At 51.7% G+C, this 17,915-nt stretch overlaps 1 protein-coding gene and 1 long non-coding RNA gene across 7 annotated transcripts; one reads left to right on the top strand and one right to left on the bottom strand.

Annotated features, from left to right (window-relative positions):
* The first annotated feature begins 863 nt into the window (after window positions 1-863).
* WNT4 (Wnt family member 4) lies at window positions 864-16,016 on the top strand. 4 transcript variants are annotated; one of them, XM_053997704.1, is made up of 6 exons: window positions 864-998; window positions 12,031-12,266; window positions 14,290-14,421; window positions 14,788-14,930; window positions 15,151-15,525; window positions 15,683-16,016. In XM_053997704.1, exons 1-6 carry the CDS (start codon window positions 922-924, stop codon window positions 15,698-15,700), a joined length of 981 nt encoding a protein of 326 aa, XP_053853679.1. In that variant the 5' UTR covers window positions 864-921; the 3' UTR covers window positions 15,701-16,016. The 4 variants fall into 4 exon arrangements, with proteins under 4 accessions (XP_053853679.1, XP_053853676.1, XP_053853675.1 ...); XM_053997701.1 differs by having other exon boundaries at window positions 15,151-15,536; XM_053997700.1 differs by having other exon boundaries at window positions 15,151-16,016.
* LOC128818396 (uncharacterized) lies at window positions 5,336-8,580 on the bottom strand. 3 transcript variants are annotated; one of them, XR_008440475.1, is made up of 4 exons: window positions 8,386-8,580; window positions 7,941-8,236; window positions 6,768-6,831; window positions 5,336-5,735 (listed from the first exon to the last, which is right to left on the bottom strand). It is a non-coding gene; the product is annotated as an uncharacterized LOC128818396 (long non-coding RNA). The 3 variants fall into 3 exon arrangements; XR_008440474.1 differs by having other exon boundaries at window positions 5,336-6,831; window positions 7,941-8,074; window positions 8,170-8,236; XR_008440473.1 differs by having other exon boundaries at window positions 5,336-6,831.
* Window positions 16,017-17,915: the final 1,899 nt, after the last annotated feature.

Genomic DNA, 17,915 nt, shown 5'->3' with positions numbered 1-17,915 from the left:
CATATTTCCCAAGAGTTGACTTTTCCAGAGGTGAATTTAAGCCATGGTATTTGTTCAAGCATCACCCTCCATCTGCACATTCTAGAGCCTGCCAGCCACTGCTGTGTCTGGCAGCTCTCCATGGGGCAGCCCTTACTGAGATGCCAAGAGGGTTTGCAAACTCATCTCTGTTCCATCTCCAAATGCTGTTTTCCTGATAGAACCCCCAGAGTGATACCCCAGATAGAGCCCGCCCAGACCCCTCTCCTTAGCTGCAAATTTTCAAATGCACTTTGGCATTTACAGTGAATCCTCAGAAACTAGAATCTCGGAAATCACTCCAAGTCAAGGTGCTTGTTGAAGAAGGCAGCCTGGGCGATGCACTCCAAGCAGCGCCAGGACATCTCAGGGCTCAGCTTCTTCAGAGCCACCAAGAAATTACCCCAAAAACATCAAATGCGGAAATCCCCGCCCTTCCCCTCTGCGAAGTTCCCCCGTCTCTTCCGCACTTAGAGAACCCACCCAGAGCTGCAGCAGCAACGTGGGGGACGCTGACGGATTCCCCGCTACCCTCCACGTCGCCGGAGAAACTCCCAACGCCCTCCCTGCCGTCGGAGCCCCCGATGCTCTCTCCGGAGCCCTCCCCGCTGCTGGCCCGCCCCGGGGGTGTCCTCGGCAGTGAGCCCCGCCCAAGGAGCGGCGGAGCCGGGGCGGCCCCCGGGGCTGCCTCCGCCCCCGGCCCGCCTCCGGCCCCGCCGCTCCATCCCGGGACGGGCCGGCCTCGCTGACAGTCGGGCTGAGCGGCCGCCGCGAGAGCATCAGCCGGGCAGCGCCCGCCGCTCCTGCCCGCGCCCACCTGCGGCGGCGGCTGCCCTGGGCGCGGGGCGGCGGGGGCGCTGCCGCCGCCGGCTCCGCGCAGTCCCACCCCGCCTGCCCTCCAGGATGAGCCCGGAGTATTCTCTGCGCTCCTTGCTGCTCATCATCCTCGCCACCTTCTCGGCCAACGCCAGCAACTGGCTGTGAGTAGCCGCGGAGCGAGAACGGGAATACGGACACGCCGCAACTTGTTGGTAGCCCCGGGGGCGCGGAGCAGGTGCCGCGGGGTTGGGCAGCACCGGGCGCGACCCCCTGCAGCGATGCTGCTCGGTCCCCGGCGGGGCACAGGGCGTCCGTCGTCAACGCGTCGGTCTCCTGTCCCCGCTGACCCTTGCCGCCGTGGCGGTGGGGTTGCAGCCCTCATCCGCAGGCAGGTGGGCGGCAGGGGATGCTGACTCTCCCCAGCCGCTCAGTGGCGGTGTGTTATCGCGGCTGATGGGAATGGGGCTGATTATCCAGCCCCTGTGCCATTTTTTGTCCTTAAGTTATGAATCCGGATCACACCGGGATCACGGGTGGAGGTCGGGACGTCGGGTCGGAGTGGGGCCTGGGTGTTGGCGAGATGCCACGCGAGGGCCAGCGGTCCAGGGGAGGACTTGGCAGAGCTGGGGTGGCCAAACGTGCTGGGCCCGGGGATCTGCAGCGAGCAGGGCTGCCCACGCCTCGGTCCCCTATTCCCGGTAGGAGGACGGGTGTCGGGGGGCTGTTGCACGCCGCAGAGGAGCCCGATGACATCGGGAACCCGCTGAACAAACACTGAAATAATGTCTAAGGTAAACAGGGGCGGAAATCGTTCTGGAAAATTCCTACGTGTTTGCCAAGGCGGTGGGACTACTTTCTGAAGAGGACATCCCCCCCCTTTCCCCCTTCCCGGGTTAGAGGGGATGGAGCATGACAGCACTTTCCCACCTAACTTTGAACGAAGGCATCGTTTCTTCCTAATAAATCTGCTTTGGTGGGAGATGGTGCTTCCTCTGCTGCCCGTGTTGCCAGCTCACGGGAACTAATTAGTTCCCATGCACGCACCCAGCAGACCCGCTCTCCGGCTAGGAGCGTGGGCTGCCTCCATCTCACCTTCATCGGCTTCTCTCGGCAGGGGCAAGTATACCACACAGGATAAGGAGTTCCCGGGGTTGTCAGCATGAAAGATCCCGAGTGTCGTGTAGCCCAACACAGGTGCTCAGGTGGGCACACATCTGCTCCGCAAGGAGTCCTCTCTGTATCCAGATACAGCTCCTGCCTTTACATTTTGACTCGCTAGAGGCTGTGGGATGTGGGTGGTTTTTGGAGGATGCTCCCCAATGCCTGGGGAAAGTGCCAGGTCAGCAGCACTCTCTGAGTGTCCTGCCTGTGGGAAAAGGTGGCTGCCTGGCATGCGTTAGTCCTTCTCCCCTCCTTCTTTGCCAGATGGAGCGACTTGCATGCCACACGTCTCTAGCAACTGGTGGGTGGATCATAGCAGCTATCAAGGTGGTCTTTTAAGCTGTCATGCTTCTGGTGAAGGTATATTGGGAACTGTGGGAGTGTTTTTCCTGCAGGAAGAAAGTCCTGCTGAGGAAGCTCTGTGAGACGATGGTAGATCTCTGGAGAGGAGGAGCAACTTCGGCTGCCCTGGGACGGGCATGGCGGAAAGTGGGGCTTTCATGAGTGAGGTCAGCAAGCTGCCCCACACGGATGTGCAGAGGTGGGACTCCCCTCAGTCCCCGGCGCCGCACGCAGCTGGAATAGGATTTGGGAGGCAAGGCGGAGTGGTGATTCGCCGCACTAGTCAGGGAGGGCTGTGTGCAGCCGTCCGTGCTGGCAGAGCAAGGGTGGGCGCGGGGGGCTCGGCAGCAAAGAGCGGAGGGCTCATTCCTGCCAACAGGGGAGGAAAAGCAGATACATTTCAGTGCGTTTCAAAGGAAGGGGGTCAGCTTTTTTTGATGTTGCAAATGTATCATGATAAAAGGATCATCCCCCGCTCTGTGCTTTTTATTCTTTGCCTTTAGGATTAAGACAATTCCCATTGTTTATCTTCTCACATCAGAAACAAAGGCTGCCGGAGGCCATAAACAGAGTTAGAAGGATCCCGGGAATTATCAGATATTCGAGGAATGAGTGTGCCTCGTATGTCTTCACGTGTGTGGGCTCGGCATGCTCGGTGTTATCCCAGGGCACTGCCAGCTTGTGCCCGGAATGGATCCAGCCTCACCAGGCACATAGTTCTGCAGAGAGGTGTGTGCACGGAATGGCAGCGTGTGGTGAAGTTTGCTTTTCCAGAAACCTGCTGGATTAGAGATTAAGTTCTCTCCCCCTAAAGCTTTAAAGCTTCTTTCGACCTGTACAGACTCGCATTCCCCCAGTGCTTTGGAGATACGCTGCTTGCAATGCTTGAGCTAGGGGCTTCTTTAAGCCTGGCTTTGTGGGGAAAGCGCTCATTTTGGCCATGCAATGAGCTGCCCCATCCAGTATAAAAAGGAGATGATGTAGGGATCTCTCAAAGAGATCACTCTGCTACAGTGGCCGTTGAGCTGGAAGGGATTTCCCAAATCTTTTCATTAAACAAACCAACCTACTTTCTCCCTGGTTAGGAAGTAAACCTCAAGTGTTTTTTCTCAGTGTTTTGAGTTTGGGGAGTTGCTGCTTGCCTTGTTGCCTATCCAGAAAGCCTCTGTTCTCCAAATCTGAAGAGATGCTCTGTTCCTACTTCTTGTGAAAGTCTCAGGCTTGCTCTTCCTTCTGCCTTTGGAGGCTCTGATTTGCCTCCTGCCTCTTCAGGCAGAGGTTTGTAAATTAAGTAAAGGGCTGTAGATATAACCTTTTACATCTTGTTGGCTGTGCGCAGAAAGGTCCCTCTGGCTTCTGCTTTATCTCTGAAAGAGTCCAGGGCCGTGCTTTTTACAGGGGAAGCAGATGAGTTACTTTTCAAAGCAATTTGCACTTTGTAGACTCTTGAACCCACATGTGCAGTGATGTGGTTGAATTTGGAAGCAAGGCCTCTTCTGCTCCAAACTCATCCTGATGCTGAGGGTGTTTCATAGAGGCTTCTAGCCAAACAAGCATCATTCCACAGCTGGCATAGGAGTGCCAGGTTTGGTTTCAGTCCAGTTGTTTAGTTAGTTAGTTATTAATTTATTTATCTCTTTTGGAGAGAAGGAAGTCCACATGAAAAAGTGAACTAGAACATGTGCAAAGTGGGTTATGGATGTAAGCATCCACTAAATGCATGAGGCACTGGGGCCCACAGCCTTGCTCTCTAGCTGTTCAGAGGGTTTGAATGATGAGAGAACAGAAACAGAAAACATCAGATACAACAGGGTAGGATCCTTTAGGGGTGAAACCCCTGGTTATCAAACTATCTGGGAATCATTACAGCCTCTCTCCATTTTCTTGCAGCTAAAACTGGTTCTGGAGGAAGCGCTCCATATGGACATGCTTGGTCTGAGATGTGGTCATGCATGTTTTAGAGTAGGGTGTACCACCAGCAGCTCTGTCTACCCATTCTTTACAGGGATTTAAAATTTCCATCTGGGCTTGGAACTTGGCTTAAAGGGCCAGGAGCACAGATGGGCTTTTAAAACCTTAAAAAAAAAAATTATATGAGTGCTATGGGAAAGCTTGAAGGTCACAACAAGCCTGGCTAAGCAGCTGCTCTCTAACCACTTTCAAGGGCTGGTGAGGAAGGGATAAAAGGAGTTTGGATTTCCCTGGCCTCCTTTCATCTGAACATCACAAGGTGCTTTCAAACAGGGGGCCCAATTCTCTGTGCCCATCTCTGCCAGCTTAGGAGTAGGGATTTGCAAGAGCAGCCAGAACGCTCATTTTGTTTGGGTCATTATGCAATGCAGAGGATTTGAGAGGAAGCATGCCTGGGTCCTGCATTTGCATCCTTCTGGTTTTAAAACAGGCTTTATTTTTTTCAGGTGAGTCTCCACAGCTTTGATAGTGGGGAGAAATCACTTCACCTGGAGCCTGGCATAGTTTAATTTTGTACAATATTCTTTGCATTGTCATTGCAATGCTCCATCTTCCACCTGGTGAGGAAACAGTCCAGCATTTTCCCTTCAGATGCCATGCTGCCATGGCACAGATTTGGCAGATGCTGCTAGCTCTAACACAGAGCTGCTCTTGCCAAGCTCCACTCCCTTCTCCATGCTCCTGGTTTTTGCTGTGAGGACAATGTCAGGAAGGCTCCCTGGTCACATCTGATCTGGTCCCAGCAGCTGGGGTGGTGGGTTGCACCATTTGGGTTTGATGAGGAATTTCCTTACTTCGAGGGGTGCTGTGGTTGGATGAATGGCTTTCCACTTCTGGGATGCCCAGGGCTCCTTTGCATTGCTCTGGGGATCCTGTCAGATCCACAAGGTTGGTGCATGAACCTATGGAACCTGTTCCCAAAGCTGTGAGGTGAGAAATTGAAACTGCTGGAAATAGATTTTAATTTTTATTTATTTGTAGGTCTTGCCACTTCTGACAATATCAGCGAATTTTAGCTCAGTGATGAAAATGGACTGGTTGTGGGTTGCACCCTGCAGGTTGCACCCAGTGGTCCTAGCACTGGACTTCCAAACAAGTTTGGCTTGTCTCTAAGCAATGGACCTGTCTGGCAGACACCCTTCAGGGCTGCATTTGCCAAGGTGTAGGAGGGCCCCATGCTCTCTAGCTCCTCAGTGGTGATGGGCATTTCTTTCCTTTCCTAAGAAAGCCTCAAGTAAAATTACACCCCTGTCTTTCAAAGCAGAACCTAACTCTAGGGAGGATGGACAGGAGGGAGATAAAACCACTCTGCATGCCAGGCTGTGAAGAACTGGATAAGCTCCAAATATGAGCAACAGCAAGAGGCAGGTTTCTCTTTTGCAATGGCTTGATGTGACTCCATGAATCAAAACTGGACTTCTGCACTGAAGCAAAAAAGTGTTTATGTTACTCTGCTGAGAGCTACTGTCTGCTTGATTAATTCATCCTTGTAGATGTAGAGAAATGCATTACAGCCACTTTCTTAAAATTATGAAATTGCTGAGCAATCCTGGAGGTTAACAGTTTTTAGGAGATTCTTCTGTATTTCCTTACAAGTGCAATGACACTGGCTCTTACAATAATTGGTGATTTTTTTCTTAAAGCTTGAAAACTTGCAGTCATCCAAGGCTGCTTGAATGGTAGACTCTGCTCTGCATATTCAGTGCAGGTAACCTCTGCCTTGCCTACGCAGGGGTGTCTGTTCCCGACACCTGTGGGTGACCCCTGGCAGCATCCTTCAGGCTCTCTTGGAGATGCTGCTATGGGCTGCTGCACTTCACAGCCAGGAAGCTGCCTTGCAGGATCTGGCTGGCTCAGCAGAACTGGAGCCAGTGTTGTGCTTTCATGAAATTACTTGGGGAAAAGTAATTGAGTCTCTTGGCCAATGGAGAGCAGCCTGGGGTCTGTTGAAAGTTGGGTGAGATTAAACTAATCCTGTAGAAGGCTTTTTTTGCCACATATTTGCAAATTCTGATCAAAACTTAAAACTCATCAGATTTTCTGCAATAAGGTCTAGCCTGAAGCACTGCAGGAGTTGGCCTGCACTTGTATCCCTTTGCAACAAGGTCTAGGTGTTGTACCTGAATCCAGGAGTAGCTTCTATTGTCTTATAAAGGATGTAAAGGAAATTTCCTACACATTTAAAGCAGATTTCCAAAACAGATGCTGTTCAGGCTCTTCCCAGCTTCCATCCTGCTCTCCCCCATTAAAAAGTGGAGATTGTGCCCCTGCATGCTCAGAAAGCCAAAAGCAGCACTGGCTCAGGACCAACAGCTGGCCATCTCGCTGTCCCCAAAGACTTGTGATGGGGGAGGTAAGCCACCACCAGTGGCTGGGGCATGGGTGTTTGCTGGGTGTGCATGGTGTTAGATGCAGGGTCCAAGAGATGGGGGACAAGATTGGAAGCGTAGGCTCACCCTTGAGCTGAGGGGCCGAGGTAAAGGCATAGCACTGTCTCCTCCAGGGTGACTGTCTCAGCAGCTGTTAATTGGAGATGAAGAGTAGGTGTGAAAAGCAGGTTTCAGCCAAGAGATGGTGCCCTAGCTGTGACAGGAAGGACTGAGGCAGACAGCTGTATTTCTTCCAAGAAAGAGACCAGACAGGTTCTCCGGTGATGACTTGTAAATCATAGTTTACACTTAGAAAGACAGGATGTCTAATCCCAGGAGGGTGATGCCTGGTCCCTGGGAGGGCCAAGTTTGCTACAGAGCCAGTAACTGGACAAGGGCAACCTTGCAGATCTCCTGCAAATCCTGACAGGAACATGCCCAAGCTGGCAGGCTTGAGGAACCACGGATGTGGTGGGCCCTACTAGCCTGGAGCTGTTGTAAGAGGGAGACTGGAACTAAGCCCAGTGTAGGACACCATGAGAAATCGTGGGAGCTGTATGGCATGCATGGAGCATCATCTGGCCTGCCAGACTGAGACATCTTTCCATGGCTTCACTCATCCTGCTTGGTAGGAGAAAGCAACAAGGCAAAGATAAAACACTTCTCCATATCTGCAGGGTGGCTCCTTGTAAGGAGCCATAACACTAGTCAGTACCCCTCCCTGCATGGATATATCTATGGAGACAGATAGATGCATGCAGGAATACATGGGGTTTTTCCATGGATTTTTCACATTATAAACAAGCCTTTAGTTCTTCCCCAGAATAAACTTGCCTGCATGAGCTGTCTCAATCCTTAGGACAATCCCAAGTGCTGACTGTCCCTGCACCCTCAGGAGGCACAGAGATGTGCTTACTGACCCCTCCACAGGCAGGGGGGTGTTTGCTGCCTCTCAGACAGGAGCAGAGCTGAATCATCTTCACAGTTTAAGGCTTGGACAAGTCTTTTGTGGCCTTTGCCACTCAACCTTGTGGGAAGGTTGAGTATTTGCTGAGCAGGGTGAAGCTTCTGAGCCTGATTTGAACACATCTATTGAGTGGTTTATCAGGGATGCCACTGGCTTGGGTCTGAAAGTTATCATCTTCAGGAAAATATTCTCAAAATGAGACAATACAAAGAATTCACACTTGAAACTCATTTGTTTGACAAAAAGAAACACCAGACATCTCTGCTTTCCCCAAGGTATCTTCTCTGACCCACCTCAATTGAGTATTGGTGAATGACTGAAATTTCCACACCTTTCCATGGCAGGGAATCTTCTCCCCTCTCCTCCTGGCTCTATCTGCCAGATGCTATGGCTCTTTCAATGTCTCCTTGTCATTTCACCAATTATTCTTCCTCATGAAAGTATTATCATAATTTTTATTTAAGCAGGGATTTTTGACATTCTCCACCTTTCCAAAGCTCCCTGGATTTGAGATTTACTTACTTGCCATCTTGCAGAGTGCATCAGCTGCAGCTGCTTAAATTATGGGGCTTCAATCCTGATCTCAGTACTTCAGATGGGAAAAAAGGAAGGGCTTTCAGTCAGTTTTCTCCTAAATCAATGACTCTTAAGAGGGAGTCTGTTGTGCAAGTGACGTGCCTGAATTTAAAGGCAGGAGAAAAGAAATATACAAGGCCATGATGAAGCAAGAAGACGGACCTTAAAAAAATTGTGTGGGCAGCAGCTATCCTCTTGAAACATTCTTTGCCCAGTCTTGGAAAAGGAAGAAGATACACCATTGCTTGGGTTTGTTTTCCACAAATAAGGCTGTTTTGAGGCTGCATGTGAGACTTAAATTATAATCGAGACCTCTGCATAGCAATCGAGATGTGATGTCACAATGGAGGATCTGCATTGAGGCTTTGTAGAGGGCAGGAGCTGTTTGTTGCATTCCTCCTGCTGTGCCTGTCTAGCTGTCTGTGCAGATAGACAAAGGGTTTGGCTGCAGATTCTACCACTTCAGCCCAGGGAAACAAAGTTTGGAGCAAAGTTCTTGTCAACGACCAGACAAAGCACTAGAGTCAGGTTTCCATGGGGACCGTGGGATGCTGCAGATGTGTTTGGTTCCTGACAGCCTTGGTGCTCCACAGCCCTGAGAAACATAAGATGGAAGCACCTCTGAGTGCTGACGAGGGCAGAGCGTGTTTCCCAGTTCTTACCTAACTCTTCATCTGCCCCAGAGAGGGGAAGGGGATAAGAAATTCCTGCCTGGTGCTTCTGAATGTAGTGTGATGGGATGCCATGTGAGAGCCTCAAAGCTGAGGTCCTTCAGCAAAGGTCCTTCCTTAAATCCTTGCCTCAACCTCTGGATCTTGAACCAGGGATCAGGATGGGAGCTTCCTCCCCCATTAGAAACCTTGTCTTTTGGAAAGCAGTGATGGTTCTCCTGGATGAGTAGCAAACTAGTAGCGTGATGGGGCCACAGCATTTTTGGCACAGTTGCCTCCATCTCCACAGAGGGGCTGGCAAACATAGACCGAGGAGGGGTGATAGGACCCAGGACCTGTCAAGGGGGAGAGAGGCCAGAGCACTGTTCTGGATAGTTTAATCTTATTTGTCTGCATTGCAAAACAAATTACCAGACCTGTTCTTGCAGAGCTGTACCTATCTTTGAAGCATCCTTGGCCTTTGTTTTATAATCTTAAATAGCATTAAATGTGAGTTGGGAAGGCACCTTATCAGGTGCATCTCCTTGGAAAAGCTTGAAAGGCTTTTGTCACACTTTCCTTTATGTGTGCTTTGAATTTATTACTCCACATTGCCCAGAGAATCTCAAACGGGAAATATATTAGAAAAGGAGATGATGCCCCATCCTGAGCAGAGCTGATAATAATGTGGGTGCTACATCTGTGTCACAGAACTCTTCCACCAATGTGTCTGCACTCAAAGGAGGCATCTGTAGGACCAGTCTCTCAGCTTTGAAGGAACTGCTTGCCTGGCATGATAAATGCCAGGCAGAGGGGGAAGCCAAATCAGCACAAGGGGTTGGTTTTGGAGATAGATTCTGATTTTCTTGGCTTCCAGGCTCAAAGCTGATCAATAACCGACATTGTCTTGAGCTGAATCTTACCACTCTGCTGTATGTAATCTTCCCCATGCCCAAACTGGAATGATGGCTGGACCTGGGAGGAGACAGCCGTTATGGGCTCTCTGTGTGTGCTCAGCATTCAACATCCTCAAAGCTCCCAGAGGTGGTTTGGTGCCTTCATCCCAGGTCAGCCAAGTGCAGCAAGATGGGAGAACAGCAATTGTTGCACTCAATGTCTGGGACTGCCACGCAGGGCTGGGGACATCTATTGCGTGGTGTGGGGGCCAGCAGAAAGGTGATAGTCCTGAGTCTGGCCACAGTGGGTTTTTCAAGCCACCCGTGTGCATCAGATCCTGTCTTCTGCAAACTGGGCTGTCCGCTTGGAGGAGCAGGAAGCCTTGGGCAAAGATGATTTGCTGATATAAAGGCTCTAACAGCACTTGGCTCTGAAACCCCAGCAGCCTGTCTCTTCCTGCTGTCAGAGAAGCATTGCCTCCATGATCACACACAGGGAAAACTGAATTCTTTTGACATCTTGCCATGCAGACTCCCCACAGACACCATAAGCCAAGACAGCCTTCTCCCTGGCTCCCATGCTCCCCCCCCAGTTGTGAGGATGAAACCAAGCTGGTGGATAATTCTGCTGATCCACAGAAGAGAAAATCTTGTTCTCTCCTCCTGGGGCAGACTGGCATGGTTAATGGGAGGAAGAGGCTGTGGCAACTTGATTTTGTGGCTGAAGTCAGCAGATCTGGCTCCTGGGACACATGGGAACAGGCAGGGAGCGGGAGCCACTTTTGCACAGTCACTTCTCGGAGACAAGCAGGACTTCAAAAGAAAAATCCTTTGCAGGATGTTGCAACTTGGGAGGAGGAGTTAAAAAAACACACAAATAAAAAAAACCACAAGTTCTGTAGGGCTGGGAAATGCAGAGCCAATGAATGAAGTTTCCAAAAAGCTCAGTACTTGCAGTTCTTGGTGCAGACAAGGTAGCAGTGTGAGACAATGCTGGTAATTCCCAAGGACGCTAAAGCTCAGTGTGGTTAGTGGATGGGTGCAAGTGTGAGTTACACCTGTCCCGTGCAGGGAAACCTCCATGTCCACAACACGTCAGGGCTCCATTATGGCAGTGTCATCTGAACTGGCTACCTGAAGGCACAGGAAGGAGGGAGTCTCATATACACACCTGCCAACACAGTCACTAACAGTTGTAGAGGATATTGGATTAGCACACAGCTTCATTGGAAAATCTGACTGGGTCTATCTTAAGCTCCTTCCACATTCCAGAGGTTGGGGCAGGAGGATGGAAATGGGCAAGCATGGACACCATGCCCACAACACAACAAGGGGTGGGAGGCTGAGTTGCTGGGATGTGCAGCAGGGACCATCATGCCCGCACATTGGACAAGGAAATGCTGAGAGCTTTTGAGGTGCTTGCTCTTAAAGGTGTTTGCTCCCTCATTCCCCTAACACTGACACCCAAGAGCAGCTCTGTGACTCTTACTGCTGAGGATGGCACTATGGAAAGCAGAACACATGGTCCTCTCCACACATGGCCAGTCTTTTCCAGATCAGCAAAGACCTCATGGCCCTATTCACAAGTTAGGCTCTTGGAGGAGGTGCCCAGCCTGTGCAATTTTGCCCTGGCAGGCTCCTGATTCTGCTTCCCTGCTTCAAACCCTGCTTGAATCCCAAGTGACAAGAAACCTGGCAGCTCCCAGAGGCCATCCCTGCCTGCTGGGATCTGGGGCAGCTAAAAGAAGCCTCCAGGAGGGAAGTGGTTTGGGGGGCAACGTTTGCCGGTTATGAGCACACAGCCATGCTGTGGGAGCACTGTGGCAGATGGAGCTGGCAGCCAAGTGCCTGTCCTGCTTGTTTTGGCTGACTTCAGAGACCTCTGGCTTTTCCTAGTAGCATTTGGATATGCCGATACTCAGGAGACCTGACCAGGCACATTCAGACAGCGCTGAAAATATCTTCCTTGCAGGCAACAGAGGCAAAGGGGAGCCAACAGATGGAGTCCCCAAGAGACAGGAACTGGGCTGCAGAGGGAGGGTTGTTTTGCTTGGGCTTGTTCTCTGTCAGCCAGAAATGCATCCTGCAGAGCCACTGCTGTGGTACATTTAAAGGTGACCCCAGATGGGCAGCAGGTCTCAGCTACGGAGGGGGTAAGAGGTTCAGTCTCCTTGCTTTCTGGAAGGCTGAACATGGGCCCCAGCTGAATATGGGCTCCCGCAGTCCTTGCCTCCTAACCTGTTGTGCTGGTGTCATGGCAGGTACCTGGCAAAGCTGTCTTCAGTGGGGAGCATCTCCGAGGAGGAGACCTGCGAGAAGCTGAAGGGCTTGATCCAGCGCCAGGTACAGATGTGCAAGAGGAACCTGGAGGTGATGGACTCGGTGCGACGTGGAGCCCAGCTGGCTATTGAGGAATGCCAGTACCAATTCCGCAACCGCCGCTGGAACTGCTCCACACTGGACACCCTGCCTGTCTTCGGCAAGGTGGTGACGCAAGGTGAGCTGGAAGGACGTGTCTGGGGTGATGCTGCTGGGGGAATGGCTATAAAAGCAGTCTTGTGGGCTGCACATGGGATTTTGCCTGCTTGCCCCTGAACCAGTGGCTGGAGAGGGTCAGGAATAGCCCATCCAGTGTTGGATCTTGGGGTGGATGGGTCCCTGTGCACTTCAGTGAGGCTCTATTCAGTATGTTGAGTACAGCATATTCAGACTCCTGCTGCTCTTCAGCTCTCCTGAACCTTTTCCATACCCATTGACAAGACATGCCAAGTTTGAACAAAGGTCCTGAAGTCACCCTGGTCTCATCTCTTCCCCACCAAACCCAGGAGCTCCACTCCATAAAGCCATGGGTGCATTTACTCAGTCTCTTTCTGGGCAGTGCTGAAGCCAGGCTGGCACATGGCCACTCTTGAGCAGAGCATCAAATGGGGGCACCGTCAGGAGGATGGCTCAGTGCCACCTGGCATGGGAAGAACATTTGGCAGCATCATCCCCCGCCACCAGCCTTCAGGGCTGGATATGGCCAGGGCAGCCCTCAGCCCCTCTGATCCCAGCTGCACCCTGACTTCCCAGAAGCACAGGACTGTAATCAAACCAGAGAACTGGAGTGAGGATACAGAGGGAAAAGCCCCTCTGCAATCCCTTAAGATCACTGAAGCATCCCTTGCCTCCCCTCAGGTGCTATCTCTGAGGCACTATCTCACCTCCCATCCCAGGACCCCTACACCAAAGCATCCCCCTGGCTCCTTATTTGACTTTCTTCTCCTCAATGCAGGGGTGAAGATCTCTTCTTGTGAAGGTTCAGGGACTGGAAATACCAGAAATACCAGAAACTAAAAGTCGTCTCTTTTTAGGCAGCCACAGCACAAACCGACCAACATGATCCTACTATTAACCTTGATTAACTTGGAGGCGGTTCAGTCCCACACTGGCTGGGTCCTCCCCAGCCACTGCCAGCTGGGCCACCAAAGTCTGGGATGCGACCACCAAAGTAGCTGCCCTCTCTCTGACCAGCAAGCTGAGTGATGCCTGCTCACAAGCCATTGCCCCTCTGTACCAAACATGGGACCACCCCAAATACCAGCCCTCCTTGCTCAAAAATGGAGGGTATGTACCCTCAACCAGCCTTGGAGGATAGTGGGGATTTTGTGTTGCTAAAGCTGATCCCTGCCCCTGCTACTCTGTGTTCATGCCCAGGGATGCGCTCAACTTCCCGAACAAGTTTTTCTCAACCATGTGGCACCACAGGTAGACACAAAAGCTGGGACTGCACTGTACCCTGGACACCAGTGGGGTTGTGTGAGGTGCTTTGGGAGCAGAACAGGGTTTTGCAGGGTAGTTTGGGAGGCATTGCGAGCTACACGACCCTGTGAAAGAGGATGGCAAGGATCTGCAGCTGCAGGGGATGTTCCTGGATGTGGAAAACAGACAGCTATTTTGGATGCAGGACAGATTTCATGGCAGAGCTGCTGGGCAAGCACAAGGCAAGACAGTCTTCCATATAAGCTCTCTGGGAGATCTCTGCCCACATTGGCAGTGCAGCTTCTGTCTCTCCCATTGCCAGGTTTTATCATTCACCCATCATTCATGTTTTTAATGTTGTGGGGCAGTTCCCAGCTTCTTGCTTATTGCAAGAATGGGCCCTCACTTCTGCAAAACATCTCCCAGCACCCAGGGGTCTCTGATGAGTCAGGTCCAGGCTTGGCACTAAGCAAACAGCACCCCCAGGGCTGGGGACAATGAGGGTCCTGCGTGTCCTGCCTCTATCTTAGGAGGAAGTAACAGAGCAAAGGGTTTAGCCTGATAGCTCTGTATAGCATGTTTTGCCAAGAGCTGTCTTTCAGACCAGTTTTCCAGGGGAGTTTATATGCTACACTAGAGTTAAGAGGGGAGCGGAGAAGAGACACATGTGGCAGTCTACCAACGGCCTTTGGCCACCAGGCTGCATTGCCTCCAGCATTCCCGCTTGTGTTGCCTCAGACTTTATGCCACTTTTCCCACCATGGTTTGTGCCATTGCAGGGACACGAGAGGCAGCGTTCGTCTATGCCATCTCTTCAGCAGGGGTGGCCTTCGCCGTGACCCGCGCCTGCAGCAGTGGCGAGCTGGACAAGTGTGGATGTGACCGCACAGTGCAGGGGGGCAGCCCACAGGGTGAGTGTCTGAACAGGGAGCAGCTGCAGCTGCAGGGAGACCAAAGTAGCCAAAATACCTGCAATTCAAACTCACTCTCTGGAGCCATCCAGAAAAGAGGAAAAAGTTTAAAAAAAACCAAAACGCTGGTTAGTCCATGTGACTGCCTCAAAAAGACACCTGGGTGCATCACCCACTGGACTGAAAACATCTTGTCCATGTGTTCCCCAGGGCCACACTCCCTAGCTTCCCCTGTTCCCATGTGGTGCAGACTAGTAGGCAGCAAGACAGAGAGGGCAGGCCAGCTGGATTTTAGGAAGAGCAGGGCTGGAGAGTGCAAGCACTACAGGGTGGCAGTACCTGTCTCATCTGTGCTCTCTGCCTCAGGCTTCCAGTGGTCGGGCTGCTCCGATAACATCGCCTATGGTGTGGCCTTCTCGCAGTCCTTCGTCGACATCCGTGAGAGGAGCAAAGGGGCCTCTTCCAACAGAGCATTAATGAACCTCCACAACAACGAGGCAGGGAGGAAGGTAATGGCAAGGAGAAAAAAACCTAGGCAGTTGGCACCGCTCTGCAGCATCCCAGCCAGGCTCTGCAGCCATGGCTTGAGCCATTTGGGCTTCTTTTAATCCCATACCCACCCAGCAGCATTTTCTGCACAGCCCTCCCAGGCCCTATCCATTGCACCCTCCCTGCTATGTCCATCCCGCACTGATCATCCCATCTTGTTCCTTGTGTCTGTTCCTCCAGGCGATCCTGAACAACATGCGGGTGGAATGTAAGTGTCATGGTGTGTCAGGCTCATGCGAGTTCAAGACGTGCTGGAAAGCCATGCCCCCCTTCCGCAAAGTGGGCAACGTCCTGAAGGAGAAATTTGATGGTGCCACAGAGGTTGAACAGAGCGAGATTGGATCCACCAAAGTGCTGGTGCCCAAGAACTCCCAGTTCAAGCCACACACAGATGAGGACCTGGTCTACCTAGACTCCAGTCCCGACTTCTGTGACCATGACCTCAAGAATGGGGTCCTGGGCACCAGTGGGCGGCAGTGCAACAAGACCTCCAAGGCCATCGATGGCTGCGAGCTGATGTGTTGCGGTCGTGGCTTTCACACGGACGAAGTGGAGGTTGTGGAAAGGTGCAGCTGCAAATTCCACTGGTGCTGCTCCGTCAAGTGCAAACCCTGCCATCGGGTGGTGGAGATCCACACGTGCCGGTGATGCACGGGGGAGAGCACCCACCCGTATCCTCTTTAACTGACCCTGCTTCTCCCTTGCCCCACAGCCAGGACTGAGGAAGTGACCCAGATGCTGCAGGGAGAGCACAGCTCTTTACAGAGACAGAACCACAGAGAAAAACAGATTTAAAAGAAAAAAATATTTAAAGTTTTAAAAAACTGATCATTGTTGGCTTTTTTTTTTTTTTTTTTATTTTGTCTGCTTTGCTGTATGTATTGCTGAAGCCAGAGCCCCTTGGTGTCCTGTGCCGGCACAAACATTTGCTCTCTGGCTATCTGGGGACCTGTGTGATGCCAGCTCCCATCGGATGGGCTCCTGCTGCTTTTGGAGTGCTGCAGACAAGTGTATAAGGCAAGGGTAGTACAGCATTTGAAATCTTCTATTGTAGTTATTTTGGTTTGTTTAAAGGCACGTGCTGAGCATCCGGGAGAGCCGCTGGCCTGGCTAAGCCTCAGGAAGGGAAGGAGCACAGCCAGCCTGTGCAGCCAGGTGCATGGCAAGGGACAGGCAGGTGGTGACAGGGTGGTACTGTCCTCCAAGAGTTAAGTTCCACATGGAACCCAGCCAGGGTGATCAGTTCACGAGGGCAATGTGAGGCACTCATGCACCTCCTTATTGTGGGATGCTCGAAGGCCCTCTGGGAATGGGTGGATTTTGGAGCAGCTCCAGGGACTGCTCTGATTTACAGAAGCTCTTCAGTGGCTGCCTAAGGCTGTTGGAGAATACAATGGTCCCATCATGCTCCCTTTCCCCCATCTCTTCTCCAGTACCTGGTTTCACTGGAGACAGTGAAGGGCAGTGATACCTGCAATCCACTGACACTTCATGGAGCTGAGAGCTGATGGGAGAAAAACCAAGTTGATTTCTTCTCCTCTGTCCCATAATTGCCCCCACCTCACAGGCATCCTACAACAGGTCTCCTCTTTCTCCTCCATGTGCCTGTTCTCCTCACTCATGAAGACACTGGGGGACAGTACCTATCCTGATTAATGCTGAGAAAAGCAAAAGTATAAAGTGGAGCAATTGGAAGTGGAGGAATGCTGGTGATCTGTCACTATTGCTGTATCACCCTTAGGAAGCCACAAGAGAAGGACTCAGCCAGAGGAATGCTGCCATGTGTGCCCTGGTCACAGAGATTTAGTGCAACAGGGCCCCAGCTGTCCTGTCCTCCTCCCAGGGACACTGCCATGAGGATAAGGTGCTGTCCTGCCTGCTCTGGCTTCCCTCTGCCTAGGACTGAGCAGAGTCTTTGCAGTTGGGCTGCAGTACGAAGTATTTGGAGAAGTAATAAGCAGAGGGGCACTGTGAGGGAAAGTGGAAAATGAACCAGTTTCTCTCTCCCTCACCCACTGGTCTATGAGTCAAGAAGTAAAAGAGAAGCAGAGAAAAACCTCAAAATGACACCTCAAGCCAACAGGTGAGGCTCAGCATTGCCAAGCCCTCCTGTGTAGGAGGGAGCTTCCTGCATGGTCCAGGAAAGCCCAGAGCTGTGGCCATCGCCCTCCCAGCTGAAGGAGGGGATCCCTTAAAAACCTGCAGTTTTTTGCTCTTCCTTGAGAGGGAAAAGGTTGGGGGAATGCACCCCATATATATGTGAAATCCCATCTGTGCCATAGTAGCGATGGGCTGGGGGAGAGCCTGTGGCCACTGGAAGGTCTCCAGACACCATCTGCTGACAAATGACTTGAAGCAGTGCAGGGTGAGGGAGGTTTGCATTAGGGCAAACCCCAGCACACCCTAGCTGCCTCTCTCTTGCCTGCTCAGCACCAGTTCCAATAAATGTGTCATATGGTGGCGAGGGACACCCTAGGTGAGTCTTGAGGTGGAGCACTGTGGGTTGATCCATTTCAGTGCAAACCAGAGATCTCCTCACTAGAGCAAGGTTTGCCTCTCTCAGTTGGCCAAAGGTACAGCATTAAATCCCTGGGGGGGGGGGGGGGGGGTGTTAAATCTAAGCTTTGCCTCCTGTGGTTTCATCTCATCAGCAACCCAAGGCTGCAAATCCTCAAATACCTTAGAGACAGTTCTTCCCTCTCCAGCTCATGCAGAGGAGGTCACAAATCTCAGGCCATTGGCCAAGTCTTCTGCACCTTGTCCATCTAGGATGAGGGCCAAAGCTGAACAAGACAACTCAAATCAACATGGATATAATCTCTGTACATGGGATTTTTTCAGGCTGCAATGAAAGCTAAGCCCTGCAAATGCCACCCAGGGTTAGTTTCGCTCTGCAGCGCTCTGGTTCTTCTCATAACTGTAAGTTTCAACACCACAGGGGGGTT

This window comes from Vidua macroura, chromosome 23 (genome assembly GCF_024509145.1).
Source record: "Vidua macroura isolate BioBank_ID:100142 chromosome 23, ASM2450914v1, whole genome shotgun sequence".
Classification (NCBI taxonomy): domain Eukaryota; kingdom Metazoa; phylum Chordata; class Aves; order Passeriformes; family Viduidae; genus Vidua; species Vidua macroura.
Note: the sequence above shows the minus strand (reverse complement) of the source record. Positions and strands in the feature narration are given on the sequence as shown.

Coding starts and splice junctions, on each gene's coding strand:
- WNT4 (XM_053997700.1), top strand. CDS start 922: ATGAGCCCGGAGTATTCTCTGCGCTCCTTGCTGCTCATCATCCTCGCC. Junction 999..12,030: donor GCCAACGCCAGCAACTGGCT/GTGAGTAGCCGC, acceptor GTGTCATGGCAG/GTACCTGGCAAAGCTGTCTT. Junction 14,422..14,787: donor GCAGGGGGGCAGCCCACAGG/GTGAGTGTCTGA, acceptor TCTCTGCCTCAG/GCTTCCAGTGGTCGGGCTGC.